Source organism: Pleurodeles waltl, chromosome 4_1 (genome assembly GCF_031143425.1).
Source record: "Pleurodeles waltl isolate 20211129_DDA chromosome 4_1, aPleWal1.hap1.20221129, whole genome shotgun sequence".
NCBI lineage: Eukaryota > Metazoa > Chordata > Amphibia > Caudata > Salamandridae > Pleurodeles > Pleurodeles waltl.
This window is the reverse complement of record NC_090442.1, coordinates 887,247,370-887,273,416: the sequence shown is the minus strand read 5'-3', so window position 1 is coordinate 887,273,416 and position 26,047 is coordinate 887,247,370. Positions and strand designations below refer to the sequence as shown.

General features: G+C 43.2%; 1 protein-coding gene across 1 annotated transcript in view; it reads left to right on the top strand.

The window, feature by feature from the left end:
* The window catches only part of RELN (reelin), a 1,304,886-nt gene that overhangs the window by 998,933 nt on the left and 279,906 nt on the right, over positions 1 to 26,047 (top strand). Inside the window, exons 29-30 of the mRNA XM_069229640.1 lie at positions 16,131 to 16,288; positions 18,203 to 18,410. Coding sequence (XP_069085741.1) covers positions 16,131 to 16,288; positions 18,203 to 18,410 — 366 coding nt within the window. The remainder of the gene's footprint in view (positions 1 to 16,130; positions 16,289 to 18,202; positions 18,411 to 26,047) is intronic.

Below are 26,047 nucleotides of genomic sequence, written 5' to 3'. Positions count from 1 at the left end.
TCCACATTGGATTCAATGGGCAACATCTCTGACAGCCACTGATGTTGACTATATTTTTGACCCAAAGTTACAAGCTGAAGAATTTTTGCAATATGAACTAGAATTTCCAGTTCCGGCAAATACACTGCCTATTCATCAATATCAAAGAGTCATGTACACCGATGGCTCAGCACAACCAGCAATAGGCACAAAGCATCAATACTCCGCTGCTTGTGCAGTCATAAGTGGCTACATGGAGGATAATACATTTTGTTTGCAACATACATTCACCCAAACCCTAGTGGATTGCACAGCACAACTAGCAAAGCTAAAGACCCTGGTGATGGCACTGGAACATACGGATCCTGCACAGCTAACACTGATTGTTTGTGATTCGTACTATTGTGTCCAGTCTTTCAATGAATACCTGCATTACTGGCGCCAGGATGGGTTCAAAGATTCTAAAGGCAACATCATCAAACAGACTTCTGTGGGGGAAAGTAGCGGATCTGAAGGAAACACTACAAAACGTCCATGCTGTACATACACGTGGATATCAACGCATTGGAATATATGATGCTGCATATACACTGGCTGATGAAGCAGCCAAATCAACAGTAGCTACGGCTTCTGTTGCTGCAGTAACTCGTTCTGGAACGAAACCTGACGATGACATATGGGCTGCCGTGAAAGCCACGGCTGAAGGCACACCCTATCCAAAAGCATTTCCCGCTAAGTATTCCGACTGAATGGGAGGCTTCGTTAACGCAGAAGTAAAAGTACCAGATTTAGGAGTTCGAGTAATTCCCAATAAAGACATAAGACCAGAGTTGATTAAAGCAGCGTATGAGGGGGAAGCATCTGCCTATGCTGGTGGGGTGGCTACAATATCACTATTGCAAGCACGTTATTGGTGGCCAGGTCTATACAAACAGACCAAGCAGTATGTCCTTTGTTGTGACATCTGCCAACAAATTAAGGGCTCCACCGTCAAACGCCCACTACAGACACCCCTCCTAAATTCCAACAAACCTTTACATTGTGTGTACTTGGACCATTGTAGTCCCATAACACCGGACAGTGCATACAAATACATTTTAGTCACTGGCGACTCTTGCTCCAGATTTCTATGGGGGGGCCACAACGCTCGGCTGACTCTCGGAGTGTTATTCAAGATTTGCAAGTCTTTATTGGCACATATGCAGTTGCAGCTTTCCACTCGGACCAGGGCCCTGCTTTTACCTCAAGGACATTCAGGGATGCCATGGTTTCGTTAGGGGTCCAACTTCATTACTAGTCTCCATTTCATCCCGAGGTAAATAGTGTCATGAAGTGACGAAACAGTAATTTAAAGCAATCCTCAAAAGCCAGAGTTCTAGGTACGGGTTGTAGTTGGCTTAATCACCTGTATGGAGTCCAGAAAGCACTAAATAATCTGCCTAGAAGGTCCCTGGGGGGTCGTACTTCATAAGAGTGCCTGTTTGGAACTCAAATGTATGTTCCAGATCTTGATGGCCCTGGCGTGGAGGCGGCAGAAATACCTTTTGACACAAATGAACGTGTCACTGTCTTGCAGGAATTACAACAATTCCGTGACGACAACCCTTCTGCCAGTGCTGCCTCCGCAGGAATTAAGGATGTACCAGTAACCTCTACCAGCTGGGTTCCAAAGGCTGGGGATCTAGTATGTGAAAAAGTTGCTGTGAAAAAGGAGTTTGGTCCTTCTTATCGTGCACCAGTCCCAGTCCTGGGAATACACGGTACCAGAACTGTCATTCTACCACTGTTGCCTGGCGCTAAAGAAAACCGCTTTGTATCTATCGACAATGTCAAGTTACACCATGTGGCCGATCCTGCACAGCAGACCAAGAGGAGCAGCCAGTAGTTCCCGAATTCCTCTCGCTACTGGCCGAGATGTCCCTCTACAAGTTTTGAGCAGCAACACTGACACCTCTCCGAGCTTGGGGAAGGTGGAAAATGATCTTGCATTAGTTCCACTAACGTCTGTTACAACAAATGACACAGAAATTACTGATCGATTTGACACAGCTTCTACACAGACGGATGGCATAATTTACTGTGAACCTTCACGGGAGACCCCAACCAGTTCTCAAACTCATTTGCCTCTTCTACGTCTGAACTGCCAAAAACACATAAGCTGATAAACTGGCTTAAAACAAATTACTTTATTTTCCCATGGAACTATCTGTGGCTTTCCTTGACTATATTAGCTTTCCTCCTTCGGATTGGCTTTGTCATAACATTCTTTCTATTGATACTTGGTCCTTACCTTCCTGAAAGATTAGCAGTTGATTTGGTGCATGAGGTCCTAAAACCCCATTTGTCTTCTCACAAGGTCTGCAGAGACTTGTCTTTCGCGAACATTTCCCCTATACCAATTCCTGATGGGATTTTTGGGATAAAGTCACATTTGATATATACGGCCCACGGAGGTCATTCAAATACCATATGTGTTTAAACTTTCAATGAACGATGTAATAATGCCCGGTTTTGTTTCTGATGACTGGGATGTAAAAACTGTTGATTCTATAATGACTGAATTGCAGTATTTTACTGTATTTGAAAGTGAGGATGTTTATCAATCTAAAGAGAGTTATGGTGACATATTTTGCTATAATTATTATAGACACCATTTCATTCACAGAGCAAGTGGCCCAAAGACTATTTATTTTTGATTCAACCTAATATCAGCTCGATGAATGGGTCCAGAATGGCACGGTTAATGCTTCACTTTCACGTCCTGGCGGGTGGTTATTGTGGCCAATAGATACCAACGGTTGTCATAAACATTTCATAAACTCCACAGGGGTTTTTAGAACAAGTAGGTCAGACCCTCACTATGTGTCACCTGAACATGTGCGTATAGTAATAACATACAGCGTAGGGAGACTATGCCTGCAATGGTTAAGGAGTGCCTCACTAGATGCTGTTAAAGAACACCCCAGTCTCCTATCTAATAACACTGACTTACAGGATTTCCTGTTAGGCCCCAGAAAACAACGCAGAAAGTGCATCGTATATGCAGTTTGTAATGAAATTTGGAAGCTTTCTCAACAAGAAGCTGCTGCCCGGTTAAGACAAATAGATCAGGAAAACTTACAGAAGGCATTAGCTGTTGTAGATAATGGGATTAATACCCTGTCCAACAGGATATACACCTTAAACAACATCATTTCTTCTGCAATAAACATAATACAAAGTGATATGTCCTCTTTACATCATGGACAGAGTCAACTTAGGTCCATTATGCAGTTGGGTTGGACACTACAAACAATGAAGGCAAGTCACGTTCCCCGGCAACATGTTAGCGCAAGGGATTTATTTTCCACATTTAATTTAACACAAAAACAACTAATGGCTAAGAAAGAAGTGGCTTATGTCATGGTAAATATTGAAAAGTTAGAAAAGTTGCTCTTTACTGTGTCTGAAATGCCATCAGCTGAGTGGTTAATACACGGGGTTATTAATCTGCCTATTTCAACACTTCAATTCACACCCTGCGTAAAAAAACATATCCAGCAGGCAGATATGAAAAGCTAGGAAATACTTGCATCCATGAGGTGTGGGAGCTACCCTACTCGTACAAATGTCTCAGTGGCGTAAAAGCGGTCTTTCTTAGCGGTAGTGAATGCAAGACTTCTGTCAGCCATTCGATGGTTTGTAAACAGCTTTCCTTGCACGGGCGTGTAACGCTTCAGTAGCAAACTTGGCTTGTGATTTGAAGTGAGTCCCAGTCCCCTTGATTAGACCTACGTTCCAGGTGCTCTTGAATGGCAGCTATGTCCTCCTCAATAGTGCGAACTGTTGTGGGATGCGAACTGGAATAGTTTGGGGTTTCAGGCTCTAAGACTGTTACATGCTGCAGGAACGTACTTTTCCTCCTACACGACAGAGGGAAGTAGTTGAGATTTGGCCCCATATCGCTACTTCAAATGTGAATTTTGACAAGTTGAGCAGACCCAAGGTTTTATTGTTTCAAAAACATATGACACTCACATCTGCACGCAATACCTATGCGCTTCAGGTGGCAAGGTCATCAGCAGAGATACAGTCCCTTTTAAGTACCAACTTTCCGAGACACTATGATGAGCTCGTGGGACGAATATTTAATCCATCCAGTACTACTGGAATCGCAAATTTCTTTAAGGCTGTTGGTTCTGGTTTCATTCACACTTTCTACTCTATATATTCGGCTTAATACCTTCAGCCATCCACTCAATATTCTCCAGTATTTTGGGGGGATTTCTGATAACTTTGGCTATAATAGGTGGCATCTTGCTATTGCTACTTTTTCTGCACAATGGCTGTCCCACCGCAACAAGGAGGACTGAAAACGCTTCCACCAGCGCAGCTGTGTCGTGAACGCATGATGCAGTACTTTGGAGCAACACTCTTGGAGCAATCGGAGTGTGACTGGTCTCTGTCATTCAGACCGGTTTTGCATTGTGTGCAGCCCGTGTTTCAGTGCCTCTAGTGCTTGTTTGAACATGCACTAAAGGTTTGTCTTTCTACCCAGCGCTTACTTTCATTGGACGCTGATCTGTTGATGTTCTTTCTCGCTGAGGGCTCATTACCAGACATGCGCATTGAGGGTGCTTTTGCTACGGGAAGCTGCTCATGAGTTGCCCTTTGTGGATTATACAGCTCTAAACTCATTGTTGGGCACAACACGGAATGCTGCTGCCTTGGCTGGAGTTCAGGCTTTGGAACACGAATGCTCCTTGGTTTTCCTTGGCAATGAATGTCCTACTTTACCACCTGCTGAAGTGGAAGATTTCCTGTCTTCAATTATCCCGGATTCGATTGGCAACTTCCAAAATGAATCTGACTCTTGAAATTCAGCCTTTTTTACATCACAGTTAACATTTTAAATTGTCCTTTTACACATGCTCAAGTGTCTTTTAACTTGTCATTATGGACATTCTTATATATATGCCTTAGGTTGAATTTTAGTAGCTTTTATACATAATTAGTCTTTGAACCAGCAAGGAGAGGGTGTTGTGTAGCCATTTTAGTTATAGCTTTACACACGTTATTTTAGCAAACTAGACCTGCAGCTGTGCACTTTAACCTAGATATATTTTATTCTGCTTCATTTTATTATTTTTAGCAATAGCCACATTTGCGGTCTTGTTTTATTTTCTCTATCTAGCTGTTCTTTGCCTAGTCCAGCACTGCGTTCTTAAACAAGACATTTCTTTCACTCTGTGCTTTTCTCAAGGCTGCAGTAAGATAGGTTGCTGGCAAACGTGTCTCTAGTATTCATAGAAACATACACACTCTTACGTGGGGATCGTTTCTTGGAACATCAGCTGTTTTATTATAAAAACACTACTTTGACCCGTGTACGTTAGAGGGAGATTCCAGCCAGACGATCACAACTGAATGCTGATTGCTGAGTGGTTCGCTGTACCTGCTTATGTAGACTACAGGCCTCTTGCTCAGGCATGAGGAATGATGTCTTCCCAGGGGAACCTGAAGGGCAGAATTAGAGCTTAACATGCTGTGCTCTAACATAGCCTAGGTAGGGGCTATTTTAACGACTCTAGTGACAATAGGGTAGCTTTATTTTTATGCTTTACTCTCCTTGTCACAATTTTAATCCTGTCATGCTACATCGTCCTAGTTATTGCATTACATGCGTTATTATCTAAGATGCAGTTACTTCAATAAAACTTTATTGAACTCTATTCTTCCTCTGATTGTCCTTTTATATGTGATTAATGTAATTGAGAGAAACGGATGAGATCTGAGTGACCACAATTTCCCTGAGGAGTCAATTGTGTCTTGTGCTTGGTTGTCCAATCATCTCTGCTCTTAGGTGGAGATGAGGCACTTCTAGTTAGCTGGAGCAAAACCCGGATTAGGCCGACAGGTGTCACCTGTAGTGGGTTCAGACTCAGTCCCCCACAGTGGAAGTGATTCTACCACCCAAATCCAGTAGTCTCATTAGGATAATGAGAGCCTACATGACATGGCACCACCCACCAGGTTGCTTGGGAGGAGGGAAGGATTTAATACCATAGATAGAGGCCTCATCGGTCATCGATGATTGTTAATAATACGCTGCTATGCTTACCTGGATTGGTTCTGAGGACTTCTACGAGAGCAAAGGGGGTGAGGGGGGCTTGGGATCTGTACATCAGGTCTGAACGAAGATCGCCGACTGACGTTGAAATGCATATTTATTGCTGATGCCAACTGAATCCTACGTAACATCAATAAAGACCTTATCTGTATTTGTTAATATTATATAAGTTGTACGAAAACCTCTTAATGATGTGTCAGGTACCAGGAAATAATGTGTATCGTAGCACTGTACATGAAATGAAAGAAGGCAAGGTCACTGAGTAAAGTATGGGATGAGTGCAAGGGAAGAATCAGAATCAAAATCATTAGTCTATCTGTTTTCAGGCACTAGCCCAAAGACCAGCAACAGTATTCATTTGATTATGCCCTAAATTAACTGTAGGGCAGAACTATGTTTTGGAACCAAGTCAAAATTGAAATTGTCTGGTTGTTCGGAATTTAGACTAAGGCTTACATAGCATAGTGGAGGCAAAATGTCTTAGAAACGGTCTGCCCCAGTAAAACTAAAAAATAATGTGCCCAATTTACAAATAGGTTTTCAGCTGTATACACATATTTGTGATTGAAAACACCTCCATTTATGCCAGGAGGTCTCAAAAAGGATTTGTGTTCATATTTATTGTGGTGCATTTTGTTGTAATAAAGTGTCAATTCTTTGCTCTTGTCATTTTGTATTACATTACTTCATGTTGTTGTGTGGTAAAGTGTGTTTTTTTGTGTTTTGTTTTGGCTTTTTGTTGTGTTGTGCCCTATTGTGTATTAAATGTGTTGTTATGTTGATTTGTATTATGTTATTATGATACGGTTCATTCTTTACTTTAAAGATGACAATAAATACTGCTACCTTTCCAGTCAAAAGCAGCTCTTTCCTTTAAAGTTCCATTCATAAACTACTGTTTACCACTAAAGGTGGGAAAATGCTGCAGATCTAGCTCTTCCCCTATTCAAGTTACCGCTGTCCCAAAACTGTCAGAGACGTGTCTTAAATTAGCACTTCCAGTAGTCAGATTTTGTGAAACAGCCCCTAATCTCTTCAGCCATTTGAGATTCCAGTAAGTGACTTACGTCACTGAAGAAGACAATGATGACTGCCCTGAGATGCTCATCCCCAGAGATGTAGCATGGCCTGGATCTGAGGCAGGTATTTTATTATTCTCCCCAAGACTGACTGTGCAGCAGAGGCAGCCATGTTGTTGCTTTTGCAATAATCACGTAAGGGAATCGCATAGTCCTAAAGTGCCTTCGGCAAGGCAGTGTGTGGGCCAAAAGGCATCCAGATGGCACGGCACGCTAACACAGTAGGAACACACATGACGTCCTTCACCACTGGTTTACAGCTGTTCAGCGAACAAACTTGGCATACAGTTGAATGAACATATCGTCCCTTCACTGTACCCTTTCTTCATAGCTGACCATATCCTCAACCCACAATCGAGTCTAGCAAAGTGATTGCTTCAGTGTGATTGTCCAAAGTTTCACACTTTTTTGTACACAAATACAACTCAGTCAGTCAGTAAAAAAAATTTCATTTAGACCATAAGTCTTTAAACAGCATAGAAGCGTAATTACTTATTTGAGGCGTTCTCATAAATAACATACAATAATAGAATAAAAAGTTAAAAATTAAAAATAACCCTCCCAAACACCCATTTAAAACTATTAGATCCTTAAATATACAATTTGTGTACGTCTACTTCCTCAACTTACTATATTAAGAGTAAGGCCTGATTTAGATCACCGCGGAGGGAATGCTCCATAACGAACGTGCCATCCACCATTTTACGTTCTCTGTAGGCGATAATGGGATTGTAATACGGCCCGCTGGATATCCGTTATGTTTGTGACGGAGTATTCTCCTCCCCCAAACTCTAAATCAGCCTGTAAGTGTTCTTAAAAAATACATAAAAGAAGAGAAAAACTGCCTTCATATACACATAAAAAACGTTTTAACCTACAACTCAATCTATATTTTGATGTCAGGTTTTTAGAAACACTTCTTTATCGTGCATTGAGACAAACGAGTGTACCACGGAGTTGATACGATAGTGATGTCAATATCAACAGTTTTAATTGTTGCTGTTAATAGCTCACTGCTACCACGAGTGTGAATTATTTGCGCTGGCAGGAGGAGGCGTGTATATGAGAAGCATGATGGTTGGCTTGATACATATATGGACAGAGCTTGGTAGTGTGCATGAGGAACAGAGAAGTGCCCCATTCATGTCGCAGTGGAGTTGGCTTGGCAGAATGCACAAGAGAGCTTGAAAAGTATTGTTGTGAAGGACACCTAGGACAGCAGCATGGGCAAGAGACAGGTGGGCACTGCAAGAAAGTGTGTGTGCGTGTGTGTTTGTGTGTGTGTTTGTAGCTAGCAGTGTATGAATGTGGAAGTGTGGTGGTGGGAGCTCTGTGTATGTAAGACCATCCAATTGACATATCATAATGACCTGTTGCATTATCTCAGCTGCCTCAATATTATACCTAAATCCTATTCTCAAAAAATCCTTATAAAGGCACTCTTATCATAATGATACATCCACCCACAGCCCTAAATTTGACTTTAACCAAAAGCCTATAAACTGTAAATTGAAAACGTATTAAGTTAAATGAAATGGGACTTACATTATCAAAACACATAACACTTTAATTCTAGCCTTAATGTTAATCCTGAACATAACCTTTACCCTAACCTCTGACTAATACATTAAAATAAATTGCATTAACGAAAATCACAAACGTTAAACATAACACAAAACCAAAAAAGGAAATAATTAAAATACTTCCTTTCTGTTAAACTATTTTCATTAATGAAATTAAGATGAAGGGAAACACATTTTAAAAAGGGGAACTGAATCATTTTAAAAATAAGTTGTAGCACATTTTATTCATGTACATTTAATTTTGATGTAATCGAAATTTTAAATGTATTAAAATGGGGAGCAGAGGCTGGGTGACCCCTGTGCCATGTTTATTTAGTTAATCGTGGTGCAAATTGCAGTAAATTAATATATACCCTGTAAAATACATTGTTAATGTAATATTTTTCTAAATACTTAGTTATTTTAAGCCAACTTCATGCTGTTAAACGTCTACAGCTTGTAGATCTCGGCCCTGCCAATGTGAGGGTATTTATACGTGCATGTTAGTCAATGTGGAGTTTGTCGATGTGGTTGTTTGTCTGTTTTTCAGTTTAATTGCATAGGAGGTGAAGATACTGATATATGTCATTGAGGTGAATATAATGCACCAAAATAAGGATATGTTGTCAGTTTTATTATTTTAATTTTGATCAAACACATCTGACAGTGCTGTGTAGGACTGCTTGTGGGTTTGCATAGGTGATGGAGATAACAGTTTATTGACAGAAAGGGCATGCAGGACATGGGTGGCATTGTCCTTTCTTCTTTGGATATATTCCCATGGTGGTTGTTTTGTTTTCCATTAAAACACTGGGCCTGATTTATATGTGGGCGGGGGGAATCCCGTCCACCGTATTACGAACCCCATAGGATAGAATGGGATAGTAATACGGCAGACAGGACAGCCATCACATTTGTGACGAAGCATTCCCCTCCACCGAATTCTGAATCAGGCCCATAGTGTCGATGTCACTGACAGTGGAAGTGAGTAAATTATTTTGGAGATTGTTGAGGCAGGGTTTGAAGATTGAAGAGACGATTGACTCTTATAGACATGTCTGAACCTTCTGTGCTGCTTCGTGCCTAAACGTTTGCAGGCCCCTCTTTTATTTTCAGCCAAAGGAGCAGCTCCTAATTAGGGGGGAACACGACACTTGGGAAATGGAAAGTACTGTATTTAGCACTACTGTTATTGCTGCACCAGTTCCATCATACATTAACAGGTCAGAATGGCTTTTAATAACGTGAATATGTAATGTAACAGGTGCAAGAAGTCCCTGCTGCCTCCCAATGTGACAACCCTGGTCTTTTAGCAAGAGTCTTTGGTTGGTTCTTATTTAGGACTTCTTGTATGTGTCCTGGAGAGTTGAAGGGGTGATGATACGTGACCTTCCTTTATAAAGAATGTCTGAACTGAACTGACGTTGTGCTAACTGTTTATGTCAGAGCTACAATGGAGCAGGAGTATTTGACTTTCTTGCATAACAGCAATAGCCTGCTCCTGTTCTAGAAATATATATATTCTATCTATTTTATATGGTTAATCACTAAGGGTAAATAATCACTGTCAAGTGTTGTTATGTACTAGGTATTTTCACTCACAAACAGTTCATCATATCAGTACAAGAATATGATTATCTGGGTCTTTCAGACACAGAGGTGTTTAAACTCTGTGCATAGAGGGGCTGTGAGAAATTGGGTTGCTGGTTGAGGGAGTGAAACCCCCCTCAAGTAACAGCCACATCCTTGTAATTGTAGCCCACAAATAGTCACTAAATAAACCTGTGCTTGACCCTCTGGTAGCTTGACACAAAAGCAGTCAGGTGTAACTTAGAGGCAATGTGTAAAGTATTTATGCAGCACTTAAACAGTAATTAAGTAAAAACACAACACCACACTAATTCAGAAAATAGAGTAAAACGTAATACACTATTTGACACCAAAATGACAAAAATTCAAGCAATAGAAGCAGAGGTATGAATACTTAAAGTTTGAAGTGTAAAATAGTGCCTAAAAGATCAGAGCGGCCTGGCTCCGGCACGTAGGTACCCCCCACGGTATTCCCTTTGGCGTGAGTGTGACTACAAGGGAAACCCCCCCCCGGTTCTAGCCAGACCAGAGGCAATACGCCCCCAGCTCCGGGGCCTACCTCACCGTGAACTACCTGTTCAGGTAGGCCACACACTTTTCACTTTGAGCACCGTACTTATTACACGTGCTCCGACCCTGACGAATGCCCCTGACCTACCAGCACTTAGTGAGGGCAGAAACATGTTGGTCTTGTCCATCCCTTTTTAGACTCCAAGAGACATCATTCTCTAACAAGCCTTCCCCCTTAGTTTTAGTTTTACCAACATGCACCACCATTAAAACTAACAAGAGCCACCGGTGACATGTTAGGTAATTTTATTATTCACCCCCTCTGGATCACTGTAACTATCCAGTCAATTTAATTTCAGCACTCCCTCTGGTTCTTTTAACCAGAGGTCGAGTCCGCCTGAGTAGTATCATCTTACTTAGGTGGGGCTAGGTGGTCATATGATGAAGCAAGACACTATTATGTGTGTGAGACCACCTAGTCCGTAAAGGAAAATCCCCCGCTACTCCTGTAGGTCAACACAGCACCCCCTATAAAGCAACCTAATGTAACCGGGCACTGGTTAAAGACTAACCCAGTCTTACCCCCTGTTCCTACTACCCCACACCTTTTGTGATTATAAAAGATCAAAGTGCCAACCGCAGACATCTGGTTGCGCAAGACCAGGCAAAGTCAAAAAAGTTATAGCCCACCGCAATGGAGCATGGTTTGGATACACAGAGTGGATTGGGCCCAGTGTCCACTTACCTTCAGACTTTGAAGAAATTTTTAAGAAAAGAAATGTCTGAGAAGGTGAAGGTCATCAGGGCAAGACAGACGGCGGTGTCTAAAGAGGAGGTGTCATCGTCGGGGAGCCACTGACCCAAGCTGCAGTGAAGATTTCTACATTCAGACTTAGACTCCTTTATGGAAGTCAAAAATCTCCAGCAGGAAGAAGCTGCAGGATGTAGCCAGTGAGGGCTCCACAAGGTTGGATACCCCTTCTGCGAGGAACCACTGAACAGGAACATAGCAGGAACATAGCAGGAGCTGCTGCAAAGTCAGGCCAACCTGCAATGCACCTTGGGCAGATCGGAGAGTAGGTAGGTTCCGGTCTCCTCTCAATTTTCAGAACACTTTTTGTAAGAAAATAAATTAAGTCCCAAGTTTGGATTTTGGCTACCTGGGCATCTCTAGCGCCACTTCTAAGAGTCCTGGACTAAAGAGGCACCACCTGGAGGCTGGGTCCAGGTGAGGGTTCAAGGTGGTTGCAGCCTTTTCTGTCCCGGAAGCTCTGATCAGTACACAGCAGACCACAGGCAGAAGGGTGGCCTCTGAGAATCCTTCCACATGTTCAGAAGTGAACTGATGAGCAGATCTGATGGTCTTATTTTTATCAAAAGAGAGTGAAACCCAATATTTATGATTATATATGATTACAAGGTCTCACCCAAAATGTTTGTGGACACCCTAATCCACTAGTAAGCCAATGGTGTATATCCTCACCACTGATGTATCTTAGCATATTGTTTCATCATCGGGTCCCCTATCTGAATGCAGACACAATGGAGGTAGGTAACTCCTCCACCAAATGGGAAAACCTCAAAATGTGAAGTTGGGTGGGATCTGTATGGAGTATGATTAAAATTAGCTCTAACTCCAGGAACTACTCCTTCATATGTTGGAGGAAGGGTAAGATTAAAGACAGAGGCCAATGTGTAAGGGATGAACTTGTAATCCTATGCATCCTAGGTATATTGACAATTGTGCGGTATACATGCTTCTGCCATTACTGCCCTGTTAGGTCAAGTGCCTTTCATCAGGACCTTGAAAAATACAGATCTTTTAGTCAAATGTAGGGACTATGCCTAGAAATGCCTAGAAATTCTCAATGCCACCTGCAGAGGATATTAGTGAAGTGAATCCTCAAATCTTCTCTCTCCTACATCTGATATTTTTGTCTTATTTTTATACCTGGTGCCCACTTTGAAGCGGAAGAAACCTCTGGAGTTTTCCCCCAGAGAAGTGTCTGATGTTTTGTGTCTCCCTGCCCTCGTGCCAGTCAGTCTTCAGATGCAATAGGCTTGTGTAAAGTTCTTTGTGTGCAAGCTGAGGTAGTGTCTTTGAAGTGCAGGTAGGACTGTGCACAGCTCCATCCCCCCTCACCCCTGCTTGGGTGGCCAATTCTGCCAACACCCAGTCCCTCTATTGTGTGGCTGTCTGGGAGGAATACACGAATCCAGCTACACCCAGTCATGTGACCCAGGAACAGGCTGAGGGCTCCAAATGGGTGGCACAAGAAAATGGAAACTTTCTACAAGTGGCAAATTAAGTATTTGTGACTTAAAATCCAACTATACCATTAAAGAGGATTCTAAATTACAATTCATCATACCCCAAACATGACATTTCAACCTGGTCCCAATCAAGGTAATCAATCCCATTTACTAAATGTAATAAGGTAACCCTATGTTATCCTATGGGAGAGGTAAGACTCGCATTAGTGAAAAATGAATTTGTGAGTTTTTCACTTTCAGGACACGCAAAACTTAAATGTATATGTTGAATATTTTAATACAATGCACCTTGTCTTATGGGCTATTTAGGGCCTACCGTAGGGGTGACTAATATGTATTAAAAAGGGAGTTTTAGGCCCAGCAAAAGGATTATTTTGCCAGATCGAATTGGCAGTTTAAAACTGCTCACAGGCTACAATGGCAGGTCTGGGACATGTTTTAGGGGGCTACTTAAGTGGATAGCACAATAAGTGCTGCAAACCCACTAGTAGCATTTAATTTACCAGCCCTGGGTGTAGAGTATAGCACTGTACTAGGGACTTATAAGTAAAGTAAATATACCAATTAGATGTAAGCCAATTTTATCATGTTTTAGGGAGTGAGCACAAGGACCTTAGCACTGGTCAGCAGTAGTAAAGTGCACAGAGTCCTAAAGTCCAACCAAAACCAATTCAGAAAACAGGAGGAGTGAAGGCATAAAGTTTGAGGGTGACCCTTCAGAGAGGACTAAGTCCAACAGGGGCTAATTAGGAATGCAAAGGGCTGCATCATTTGGTAGTGCTGCCTCTTCTCCCTTTTGGTTGTGCTAGAAAGAACATTAACTCAATCCAAGAAATCTTGAAATCCATACAGTGAAGGCATAGTGGTGGTCCAAGGGTTTGTTTTCCACTAGGCCCTGCAAATGGTGCTTTTTGAGGTTTTTAGGTGTCATGCATGAGATGTGGACCTTAACAATTGCACCATTAGCATATGTGATCTTCCTTTGGTGCAACAAACTTGGGGATTATGTGTCCTTACGATAACAATATTATGGTCATACAATTGTTTACATTCTAAATGTGCAAACATAGTGGTTCACGATTCAAGCATGCCTGAATGGTGGGGAGTCGTTGTGATATAGCCATTGAAATTTGGATTTTACTTTCACACACCTCCTCATCCATATGCTTTAACTGTGGCTCATGGATTCCACGATAAACGAGTTCCTGAAATATATGGTGAGGATGTACCTTCCAAGTTGTTCCTAGGCATGTTTTGTGGCTGAAGAAAGTGGATCCCTGTTAGGTTTGCATGCCTCCCAAGATTAGCTCCACCCTCTGTCCAACCTTAGACTCTAGTGAAAGAGTTCAATACTAAACTACACTTCATTCAGAAATCCTAAGATAAGTTAGAACATTCGAAACCCACACAATGTGGCAGCTCACGTAATTCAAAGAAGTTGATGAAAGCTAGTGAGCCAGTGACAAATGAAAAGATTGAATCAAAGTGCAGACACCAGAGGTTTAACTGGAGGTTTGAAATTGCCACGAGTGCATAGAGATCAAACCAGACTGTCCAAACCCTCACACCAAGGCAGCAGTCTATGGAAAGTTAAGTACAGGATGGCGTCGGTGACAGTGGGTCCATTCCAACATGAAGAAGAATGTCAGTGACAGGCTGAGGCAGTACCAGAAAGTATACAGATAGTGAAGCTAACAGGAGCAGGAGCACTGTAGGGCAACACATTCCCGGAAGAATTATATTGAGTAATGGAAAGATTATCTGGTTCATGAATTACACAACAGTAACCCAGACCTAATCAACAGTAAATGCTGCAGTTGCACAGTCAGTGAACATGCGTGCTGTTGCTCAAAGAGACAATGCGTCATAGCGCACTTCCAAGAAAGCAAACAATGTTGTAAACCATACCACACAGACATGCTAGAGTCGCCCTTCAGAAACTGAGGCCCTACGATGAAGAAATGCTGAAACCGCATGATTGTGTACATAGTTGTCTGTGTGCATGCATCAACTATTCTTCCAGTTCCTGTGCTTTGAGTTAGTGAAATACCAGCTGTGTAACTTTGGTCAACCAATGAACAAATATGTGACTTCCTTTCTGCTGGGATTCCCCACGCTTCTTAGCCCAATCACACTAGGTTGCATGGGACTGGATGATTCCTGCATTGTTAAGTGTCAGAGAATTTCTAAAGTTCATCAAAACTATACTGTCTTAAAAACATTATCAAAAAGCTAGAGGCAAGTGAAGTTGGTATGGTCGGGGTTTCGTATTATAATACTGTGTACTAGTACAGGATTGGCTCTGAAGGGCAGCACAGCTGGATCAATTCCTCTTCTAGATTGAGGCCTCCTGGTTTGCCTTGAGCCCTAAAGTATATCCCCACCACTCTTGAAGTCCCAGTATCTTCTTTAAAAACGTACTTACTTTCACTGACAGAAAGACACATTTATGGAACGATGCAGGCTTTGCATCTGAGTTGGTTGAAATGTGTCATTGTTTTGATCCAGGTTGCTCAGATATCTTCTCCCGTACCTAATACTAGCAGTGTCCTCGCCCCTTTTACACCTCTAAAAAACGCGTTTGCTGCAACGGGCACTTTTCTTCCAAACTTCTCTTGTTTTGACTTCATTGCTAATTTGTTTACCCTTCGCTTGTGTTTTGAAAACCATTACCCTGTAAATGTATTGTTCCACGGATGTAAGTTGAACATTTTAGTGGTATTAAGAACAGGAACGTATATACCTAGACATAGTCGAGTATCATCAGCATTAGAAAATATATTATGTTGAAGAGCTAAAGCAAGGAAACCTCTGTGATATATTCCATTCAGACACATTCCAGACATTTACAGGTTGTAGCAGGAACATTTAATGAATACGTGTCTTTCAGGGCCAGTTGTGTGCAAACTCATTTAGAGTTTCACTTGCAGATGCTATTGGTCACTTTAATGTTATCACTCGAAGTGTGTGTGGAATCGAGGGCTGGCACAGCTGCTAAACATCTGCCACCTCTTGTTGTTTCCACAGTAAGACCAGGTTCCGTTGGATACAGGAGAGCAGCTCTCAGAAGAATATCCCCGCTTTTGGCCTCGACGGGGTGTATATTTCTGAGCCTTGCTCCAGTTACTGCAGTGGACATGGAGACTGCATCTCAGGAGTCTGCTTCTGTGACCTGGGATATACAGGTGAGGAAGTGCTTACTGTGCGATCAGATCCAGATTACAACCCTCCTAGAAGCCCACGTGGCTTTTGTGGTTGCAAAAATACTCTGGTTCAAATACCATCAAGGCTTGGATGTGTGTTCTTTGAGAGTGGTTATGGTTTCAGTGAATACAAAAGTGGAATGATATGTGCCAAAAGCTTTTTCTGCTATGTTTTGCGTTTTATTACCCCAGTTTTTACATGGATTGTAACAGGAGATTGCCCAATTTGTGCTAAAGTTCTAAAAGGTTCTAGTGACAAAATAGGCAAATTGAGTTAGCACCCGTTTCAGCCCTTCCAGCAGCATACACGACAATGTAAATGCCAGAGACTCAGAAGAGATGCACAGTCCATCTGTACTGAGTGTGATTAAAATGGTTTGCGTCTGTCAGTGCCGTCTGGTCTGATGTGCGAGAGGTGAAGTTATAAGGGCGTGTGTGGTTAAACCCTGGCTGTCATTTTTGCAGCACATGGGATTTTGGATTGCAGAAATTATGCCAAAAACTTCAGAGATTCACGTGCTCTTTAGAATTCTGTGAAGCCAAACCGCGGCTCTGCAGAATTGCTATTGTGGTGTGTCCTGACACTGTGAATTAAAAAGTATTTTTCGGAAATCGCTGGCCGGGCTCCAAGAGATAGTATTGCAGAGCTCTGCCGCCGTGCTACTTTGGGATGTCCTGCGCCCAGTGATTAATTTGTGCTTGTTGTTTCCGGTGCTGAGCACCGGCACTTATTTGTGAGGGCCGGGGCTTATTCTTCTGCCTCAAGCATTTGCTGAGAGCAAAAGACACATATGGGAAAGACGGAAGAAGGAAAAACTAAAAAGCGTCATAAAGGGAGAAAGTAGAAAGTTGCAGGATGAGCTGAAGGGGCAGGGGTTGGCCGTAAATGGATTGAAGAGGCCCGAGATGGCTTCAGGATTACCCTGCCTCAGTATTCAGTGTTGGCAGATTTAATTACAGCAGCCTAGTGTTTAAGAGAAGGGCTTTGAGCAGGGGCACCTCTTTATTTACAAATTAAGCACTGCCTGCGCCCAAGAATGAACATGTGTGGCGACTGCTTTTTGTGGGTTTGCCCGTTCACTTGCGGTGGTAGGTTCTTCTGCATCCTTTACTGATGGGCACGTATTGATATTTACATAAGCCACAATCCTGAGTGATCAGCAACTGCAGATGCGAGCGAAGGAATGTCCACCCTTAACAAAGCCGTCCACTTCCATTCACCTTCGACTTCTGACCCAAAGTAAACTAAGCTGTAGCCACATGAACATTCACGTGTGTCACTCTGCTTCTACAGTCACGAACCTGTTATTGGCTGGTAACAGAGCACTTCTTGGTGCCGCCTTCCACAGAGACAGGTGCCAGGGTGCACTTGTGTGAACCCGGGCGCCTGCCGTTCAATCTCGATCTTGCCTGGGCCTCCACAGGGGGCAGTTCCGGTGACTGGGGTTGTTGTTTATGCGCATAAAGCAAAGGGCTCCTCGTTCCGCGCGCACACCCATTTATGTTTGCTTGTTGATCATCCCACGGAGCGACACACGAGCAGATGGCTGAGCTGACATCACTCTCGACAGCAGACTGGCATTGTGATGGCTTATTCTGCACACCTACACATGGCGCTGATGGAGAGTGAATAACTAGAGAAGAAAAAATGGAACACCAGCTTCCTGAAATACTAAACAAGTGCCTTCCCAAGCAATACAACATTTGTCCTCATGTCATTTCACCTAGTTCAAGTCAAAATATTCAGTGTTGTTCCTGGGGTATAGCGCCAATGGTTGTGTTTCCACAGAGGTCATGCGCAGAGGGGTTTGTTCAGTGGGCGCTGTGTGTAGTAATCTTGCATTGAACTCACGTTGTTTGACTTAAGGTCCCCATATGTATGTTCTCCTTCTGTAGTTGAATATGGAAGCTGTGTGGCCAGCACACCGAACCCCAGCGAGATGTTTGACAGGTTCGAGGGGAAGCTGAGTCCCCTCTGGAGCAGGATAACTGGAGGTCAGGTGGGCACAGGCTGCGGAACCCTGAATGACGGCAAATCCCTCTACTTCAATGGGTCGGGCAAACGAGAAGCCAGGACCTTCCCTCTGGACACAACTAATATCAGGTAGGGTCTGCATTTATGTACCACAGAGTTTTGTGCAACAGTCAAATGTCGCCTAATGATAATTGCAGCCTAAAGACATTAGCGGCCCATTCACAAAGGTATCTTGGAGTACGTTAGGTAGTGTTAGCGCGTCTGACCATATTTGGTTAATTTGCATTCATTTATAAGGAGATGCGTTTAGAGGTTCGATGGACCGTTTGACTGCGCTTAGAGTAGTTCCCACTATGAGATTCCGTACCAATACAAATGAATAGCATTGGCAATCAATAGCATCAATAATCTTAGGAGTCAGTAATTTCCATACACCATGACCTCTCAGCCATGAATAACCACACCTTTATGTAAAAGTTAGAATGTTTATTTCCCTATATTAACAATGATAATATCACATAACTTAACCTCAAAATCAAATGATAAGCATACAGAAACAATACTGGCTGACCAAATCTCCTAAAGAATCACAATTTAATCAAAGCTTGGACCACTGCACATTCTAAGATTACAATACAAATCAATAGCTAGAATAACTGCTTAAAAGAAATGGCATACTTTTGGATTCAGCAAAGAAAAGACATCAACTGTTGTTAATATTTAGCAAGCATCATCAGTGAGTACCCTAACTAACCTTCAGATTAGAATAGCATGTTTGGAATTCATGCAAAACAATTGAGTCAACACAAATTTGGAAAAACATCTAACTATGGCTCTATCAGAATTAGCGGTTGGTACGTAGGGACAAAAGAAAATGTACATAACCATCAGTAACATCGTCTTATACCTTGCCTCAGTATGGTTCAGCAAACTATGACAGTCTTTGTCAACTTGACACCGGTTCGGTCAGCAAGGCATCAGAATTCAGCATTAAAGTTCAGAAAAGCAAAGTCTCTTCATGCTGTTCAGAAAGAGTAATATTTGAACACTCAAAAAGAATGGGGAGAGTGGCATCTCTGGGCAGCTCAAAAGACTTGGGCTAATAGCATCTCAGGACGGTCAGGAAAGAAAGGGGCGAATGGCGTATTTCCTCTCGGAGCAGTCTGGCTAAGTTAGGTTTCCTAAAACTACTTCCCACGTTGCTATTGGTCAAGGAATTGTACGTTTATGTTTAGTCTAATGAAAGTAGAACCCCAAATCTAAGAATTTACTAGACCACTGTTCCCATGTCAATGATAGGCTCCTCTTCTCCTGTTCCCCTTGTTGGGCTTGTCAGGTAACAAATTTGTATCAGTTTATACTCCAGTCAGTACATCCATTGTCTGCTCCTGGGAAGGTCGTCTTTACACAGTTATACAATGTATCCCTAGCTAGTACAACATATTGTAGCAAGCAATTCTCATGGGAAAGAATTCTAGCTACTAACATTCGGTCCATAAAATGGAAAATCACAATTTAATTCTCAAAGCAGCCATTTTATAAATTGCCTAAGCAATGCATCTTGGCATGAGGCCGTGCAACTAGGCCCAAGACCTCGCTAAATTAAGGCCTATGATTAATAAAGCAAATACAAAATACATGACCCTTAATATGACATACTACTACATTGATCCAAACATGAGCTCAACATTTTACATTAATAAACTGTTAATAAGTACACTTCGTGAATATTAGTGGTCACTCAAGTAGGCACAGTTTCAAATGTGTGTATTATTTCTCTGTGTTAACTCATTTTCTATGCAGATTCAACACTCAGGATACATGAATATTCATTAGCAAAAATTCAGCGGAACAGTAGTACCTCCGTGGTGTTACTTTACATACTCATGCATGCCTTTGTGCAGCAGCTCCAAATAGATATGAGTAAAAGTTGAACTATTCAGGGATTATCATGTACAAGTAATACCTATTTACAAGGGTATCTTGGAGTATGTAAAGTAGTTTTTCTGTGGTATTGTTTTACATTATCATACATTTCTTTGTGAAGCAGCTCCAAACGTATGAAATGAGAAAACATTAGACTATTCCGGAAATATTCATGTACAAGTAATGCAAATGGGTCTTGTTAGAAATGGGGTCTTTCGTTGGCAGTTAGGTTATCCCCTGTCCAAGCAAGGACCCTCACTGTAGTCACAGCAAGGAGGAAACACACCCGGTTAAACCCCACTTACCCCCTTGGTAGCTGGCACGAGCATAAAGGCTTAACCCAGAGACAGTGTGTAAAGTATTTGTATCAAAACACACAATAATACAGTGAAACACTACAAAATGGATACCACACAGGTTTTAAAAAAAATAGTAAATATTTATCTAAGTAAACAAGACCAAATCGATAAAAAAATTCCACAATACACAATTAAGAATATGAATTTAACAATTAAAAACACACAAAAAACGCCTAGAAGCACCAATGCTGCAATTTGATGTTAAGAGGCATTGTGATGGAGTTGTTTCCCACAATGCGACGATACTGGTGCCGTTTATGGAGTCACACGGACCCTCAGGTAGAGTACCTTAGCCAAAGTGTGGAAAACAGGGCAGTGCACGGAGTTGGGGAGCGAGGTGTTGCTGGATCCGGGGCGGCGTCAGTTCTGGTGGTGCTACGTGAAGGAGCGAAGGCATCACAAAGAGGCATCAGGTCCTTGCTGCGGAGTGGTGGAGGTGAGGCAGCATCAGTTGCGAGGAGTCAGTCCCTGGGCACCTCCGGCAAAGCCGAAGTCTGGTGAAGTCACAATGCTGCGGGGCAACATCACTGGGTTGCGTTCATGTCACAGGTGATGCAACGGAGTCGGGTGTCATGAATGTAGGTGCTACGACACTCAGATCTTGTGAGTTCTTGAGATGTCAGCAGCATTGGTGATGCGGGGCCTGCGATGTCGGTGGGGTCATCGTGCTTCTGCGAGGTCCATGGCTTCAAGTGCAGGCGGTGTCACGGGTTCCATGCAGCGGCATCCTTGCGAGGTCACTCCGCATCGTCCAGCGTAGTTTCACAGGATTTTACCAGAAATTCACTCTCAGGGGCCCAGGAACGGGAATGGCACCATCTGACAAGCTAGAGTCCACATCATGCAGACTAAGAGACTGGTTGTTGAAGCCTTTGCTGTTTCTGAGGCTTCAAAAACAGGAGGCAAGCTCAGTCCAAACCCTTGGAGATTCTTCCCAAGCAGGAATATACCACAAAAGTCTAGTCTTTGTCCCCTTTCACAGGCAGAAGCAGCAACTGCAGGATAGCCCAACAAAGCACAGTCACAAACAGGGGCAGCACTTCTCCTCAGCTCTTCAGCTCTTCCCCTTGGCGGAGGTTTCTCTTGGTTCCAAAAGCAAATCTTGAAGAAATCTAAAGTCTGGAGTTTTGGGTCCACTGCTTATACCCTTTTCTGCCTTTGAAGTTGCCCAACTTCAAAGAAAAGTCTCTGTTGTTTACAGGCTCCTGCCTTGCCCAGGCCAGGCCCCAGACACACACCAGGGGGTTGAAGACTGCATTGTGTAAGGGCAGGCACAGCCCATTGAGGTGTAAGTGATGACTCCTCCCTCCACTCTAACCCAGATGGCTAATCAGGATATGCAAGCTACAACCCAGCTCCCTTTTGTGTCACTGTTTAGAGTAGATTCACAAACAGCCCAACTGTCAGCCTGACCCAGACAGGGAATACAAACAGACAGAGTCACAGAATGGTTTGAGCAAGAAAATGTCTACTTTCTAAAAGTCCCAATTTCAAACTGATAATCTAAAAAACAACTTCACTAAAAGATTTATTTTGAAATTATGAGTTCAGAGACCCCAAACTCCATAGCTCTATCTAGTCTCAAAGGAAGACTGCACTCTAAGAATATTTAAAGGCAGTCCCCATGTTAATGTATCAGCGAGATAGGGCTCCCAACAGTGAAAAACAAATTTGGCAGTATTTCACTGTTAGGACATGTAAAATACATCAGTACATGTCCCACCTCTAACATTCACTGCATCCTGCCCATGGGGCTACTTAGGGCCTACCGTAGGGGTGCCTTACATCTATAAAAAGGGACGGTTTGGTCCTGGCAAGTGGGTACGCGTGACAGGTCGAATTGGCAGTTTGAAAACTGCGCACACAGACACTGCAGTGGCAGGTCAGGTGGGTGGCACAATCAGTGCTGCAGGCCTATTAGTAGTAGCATTTGATTTACAGGCCCTAGGCACCTCTAGTGCACTTTACTAGGGACTTACTAGTAAATCAAATATTCCAATCATGGAAAAACCAATTACACATGTAATTTCACATAGGGAGCTCTTGCACTTTAGCACTGGTCAGCAGTGGTAAAGTGCCCAGAGAAAACAGCAAAAACAGAGTCCAACACACAGCAACAACCTGGGAAGCAGAGGCAAAAAGTTAGGAGAGACCACGCCAAGGATGCCAGGTCCAACATGACTATGACCTCTTTTCACTTTTATTTGTTGGGATGTGGGGCTGGACGTTTGGGAGTCAATCACAAATGCATGTAAGAGTATGTAAATGAGTACTCATGAGTACTTCTTCTCGGTCTCATAGATGCTGTTATGAATTGGCCCGTATGTATTTGTAAGATTACCAGGTGCATTCCAAGTGCAATGATTCTTACAATTTACCCAAGGAGAAGCATTAAGTTTGTCTCACTTGTTCTGAGATGGTACCGAGATAGCAAAAGCAACATAAAAATAGTACAGTCACAAACACAGCTTACATTAATGCTTTCCATTACGCATATGTATGTAGCAAAACAGTAGGTGCATGTATGAAATTAAAAGATTAAACATTTCACTCTCATTCAAACATGCTCATGCTACAGACTAGTAGATCTTGGAGAGAGTCTTCAAAGTGCCAATCAGTACATTGCCCTCATAAAAACAATGCAGTATTAGAATACTCAGCCACTTCTGCTTTTATGTTCTCTTTCATGAAGACTTCCTAGAGTAACCAAGAGGCCATTTATTCAAAATACAGAACCCTACCAGGGCTAGAAAGGCAGAAGAATATATTTCCCTTTGCAGCGCACTGGAATGGATGTGTAATCCACGGGTTGTGCTGCCAACGGCATGCCAGCTACCTAAGTCTTGTCTGAGCAGAATGTTTTTCTCCACTTTGTACTCTGCTGAGCTACATGTAATCAAGCCTTTGAGGGTGAATATATGGTTAGAAGCCTTCATTGAACTGAATGACAATCTTGAGATGCTTGAAAATTTGTGAATGGGCACTCATGTCAGTGGCTTGATTTGCACCCAGGATGCCCTTGCAGAATGTTTGGCAGGGTATTGGTGGAACTGCTGAATGGTCCCTAGTGTCCATTAGATGAAAAGTGAGCACAATACAAAGACATTTTTGTTTCCCACGGTGAATTCTGCAAGGGCTTCCCTGTAGAACTTGGGTTCAGTCCCAGGATTATTAATGGGTGTTGACCATGGGATTTGGAATGGGATTTTAAATTTGTACTCTTCATATAGCTCTCAAGTTGTTGATGTGGGCAGGTGTAGGCAGATGTGAAACATTGGGGTTTTGGGAGCGGTGGGTGAAAACCTTTCTCAAGCAGCAACCACAATCCTTGTCAGGGTGAACCACGAAAGTCTCTAAATTAACCTGTGCTTAACCCTCTTGTAGCTTGGCAGAAAAGTAGTCAGGCTTTACTGACAGGCAATGTGTAAGGTATTTATGTAGCCCACAAACAGTAAAAAGGTTAAGGCACAACAAAACAAAAATTCCATACCAATCTAGAAAAATAGGGTACATTTTGATAACTATATTTCTAAAAGATAAAAATCCAATCAGTAGCACTGGAATTATGCAATTTCAAAGTCAAGTAAAAGTAGAGTCAAATTCACAAGGTGCCAACAGTGGTAATCTGGTTGTGTTCCGGGGTGGGACAAAGTCACAAGTTCAGGCTGACCATGGTGGATTGTGGGTGGCATACAGAACCAAGATCGGCCCGCTGAACAGTGTACCTGATTGTACATGGCCTGAGTTGCGAGGTACTGTGTTGTGCTGAGTTAAGTTGCATTGTTTCCGATGAGGTTGCCGATCAGGAGCTGCAAGGTGCCAAATTGCAAACTCCTGTGTTGAGCTGCGTCATGATGTGTCGGTTCCAATGAGGCCACTGGTTAGGAACTGCAAGATGCTGCAATGTGAGGTCCTGAGCATTGAATTGTGTCATGAGGCCTCATTTCCAATGAGGCCACCATTCAGGAGCTGCGAGGTACTGCAATTCAAATTCTTGTATCAAGTTGCATCACATTTCATCGGTTTTGAGAGAACCTTCAGTTGGACAAGGAGGAGTACATTCTGATGCCGGCCAAGGGTCCAGGACCTGGATGGCACCTCTTGGGGATCAGAAATGCACTCTACAAGAGGCAAGCAGTAGACACAGATGGGTCCAGTTGGGTCTGGTAAGCTGGGGAAATGTAGAACACCTCTCCTGAGCTTATGTCCCTGTAGCTCACACAGACAGGAGGACAGCCAGCTTGCCCTTAGAGTCATTCCGTTGGTCCTGGGTTCAAAGAGCAGGTCCAGATTTCCTTTCTTAGACAGGACAGTCCTTCCAGTGAATTTCCCCAGAAGTTAGCTTGATCGGACGAATTTTCTGAGCAGTACCCCTGTGCACCATTAGGTGGTGTTGGTCGGCTCCACATCCGTCATTGGCATTGTCTGCGCTATATAGGTCCGTCCTGGTGTGCTGATGTCAGTTCTTTTCTTACCACATCAGCTAGTGCCTATCTGAAGAGAGCTACCTCTCTTTCACCTTTGGGCTGGACTTTTTTTTACTTTTGTCAAATATCTTTTTGAGTTTTCTTCTCCTGTTGTATCGAGGATGTCATTGAGGAAGGCCGGGTTTAAGCCCTGCTGGTCGTGTCATCGGGTTATGTCTGTGACAGATCCGCACCTTCTGTGTCTTTGGTACCTGGAGCGCAACCACGACCCAAAGTCGTGCTCTGAGTATCGGGCCATGCATCCAGAGGCTTTGAAGGAGCAGTCCCTGCAGTTGATAGCGGCCCAATGCCTGACTCCACGTAAGTTGAGGTCTTGGTCAAGACGAAGGTCCCAGGATTGGTCGCAGAGTCCTCCATCATCATAGTCCCACTCTAAGTCCTTGGGACGATCAGGTAAGTCACGGCACAAGAAGAAGAGCAAGAAGTGGAAGCGATCTTCACCCTCTCCTAGTCCCTTGGCTGATGAGACGAGGGAGTGTTGATGCTTTAGTCCTCGTTCTGAGGAGCCTGGGCTGACTCCGCGCCTCCCCAAGTTTCCAGGAGCCGGAGCAACCCCTGACCAACTTTGTGAGTTCTAAGAGGCCATGCACCTCATTTTTGGGCGTCTCGACTCCACGCGAGTGCCTCCGGGCCCCTCAGAGTTGGAAGCGGCCCCTTCGGGTTCCACGCCAGCAGCTCCAACCTCAGTGCCGAGGGGCACCCATGGATTCAGTCCTGGATCCAGACCAGTGTTGGTTGTACCACCCGACCTTCCCCAATGCCGGTCCTGATGCTGACGCTTCCAGTGCTACCTGTGTCCATGAGTGGCGCCATCCCATTCTCATTGCTGACTCCAACACAGAGCCACATGGGCATCGTACAACGCCAACTCCAATGCCGACAAGAGCCTTGCCTCTTGTGTCAAAACCTGAGCCCTTTTCTTATGGGCTAGTTTACGGTGAGGAATAGGAGGTGTCACTGGACCCTTTAGACTACCAGCTCCAAGACCCTATGG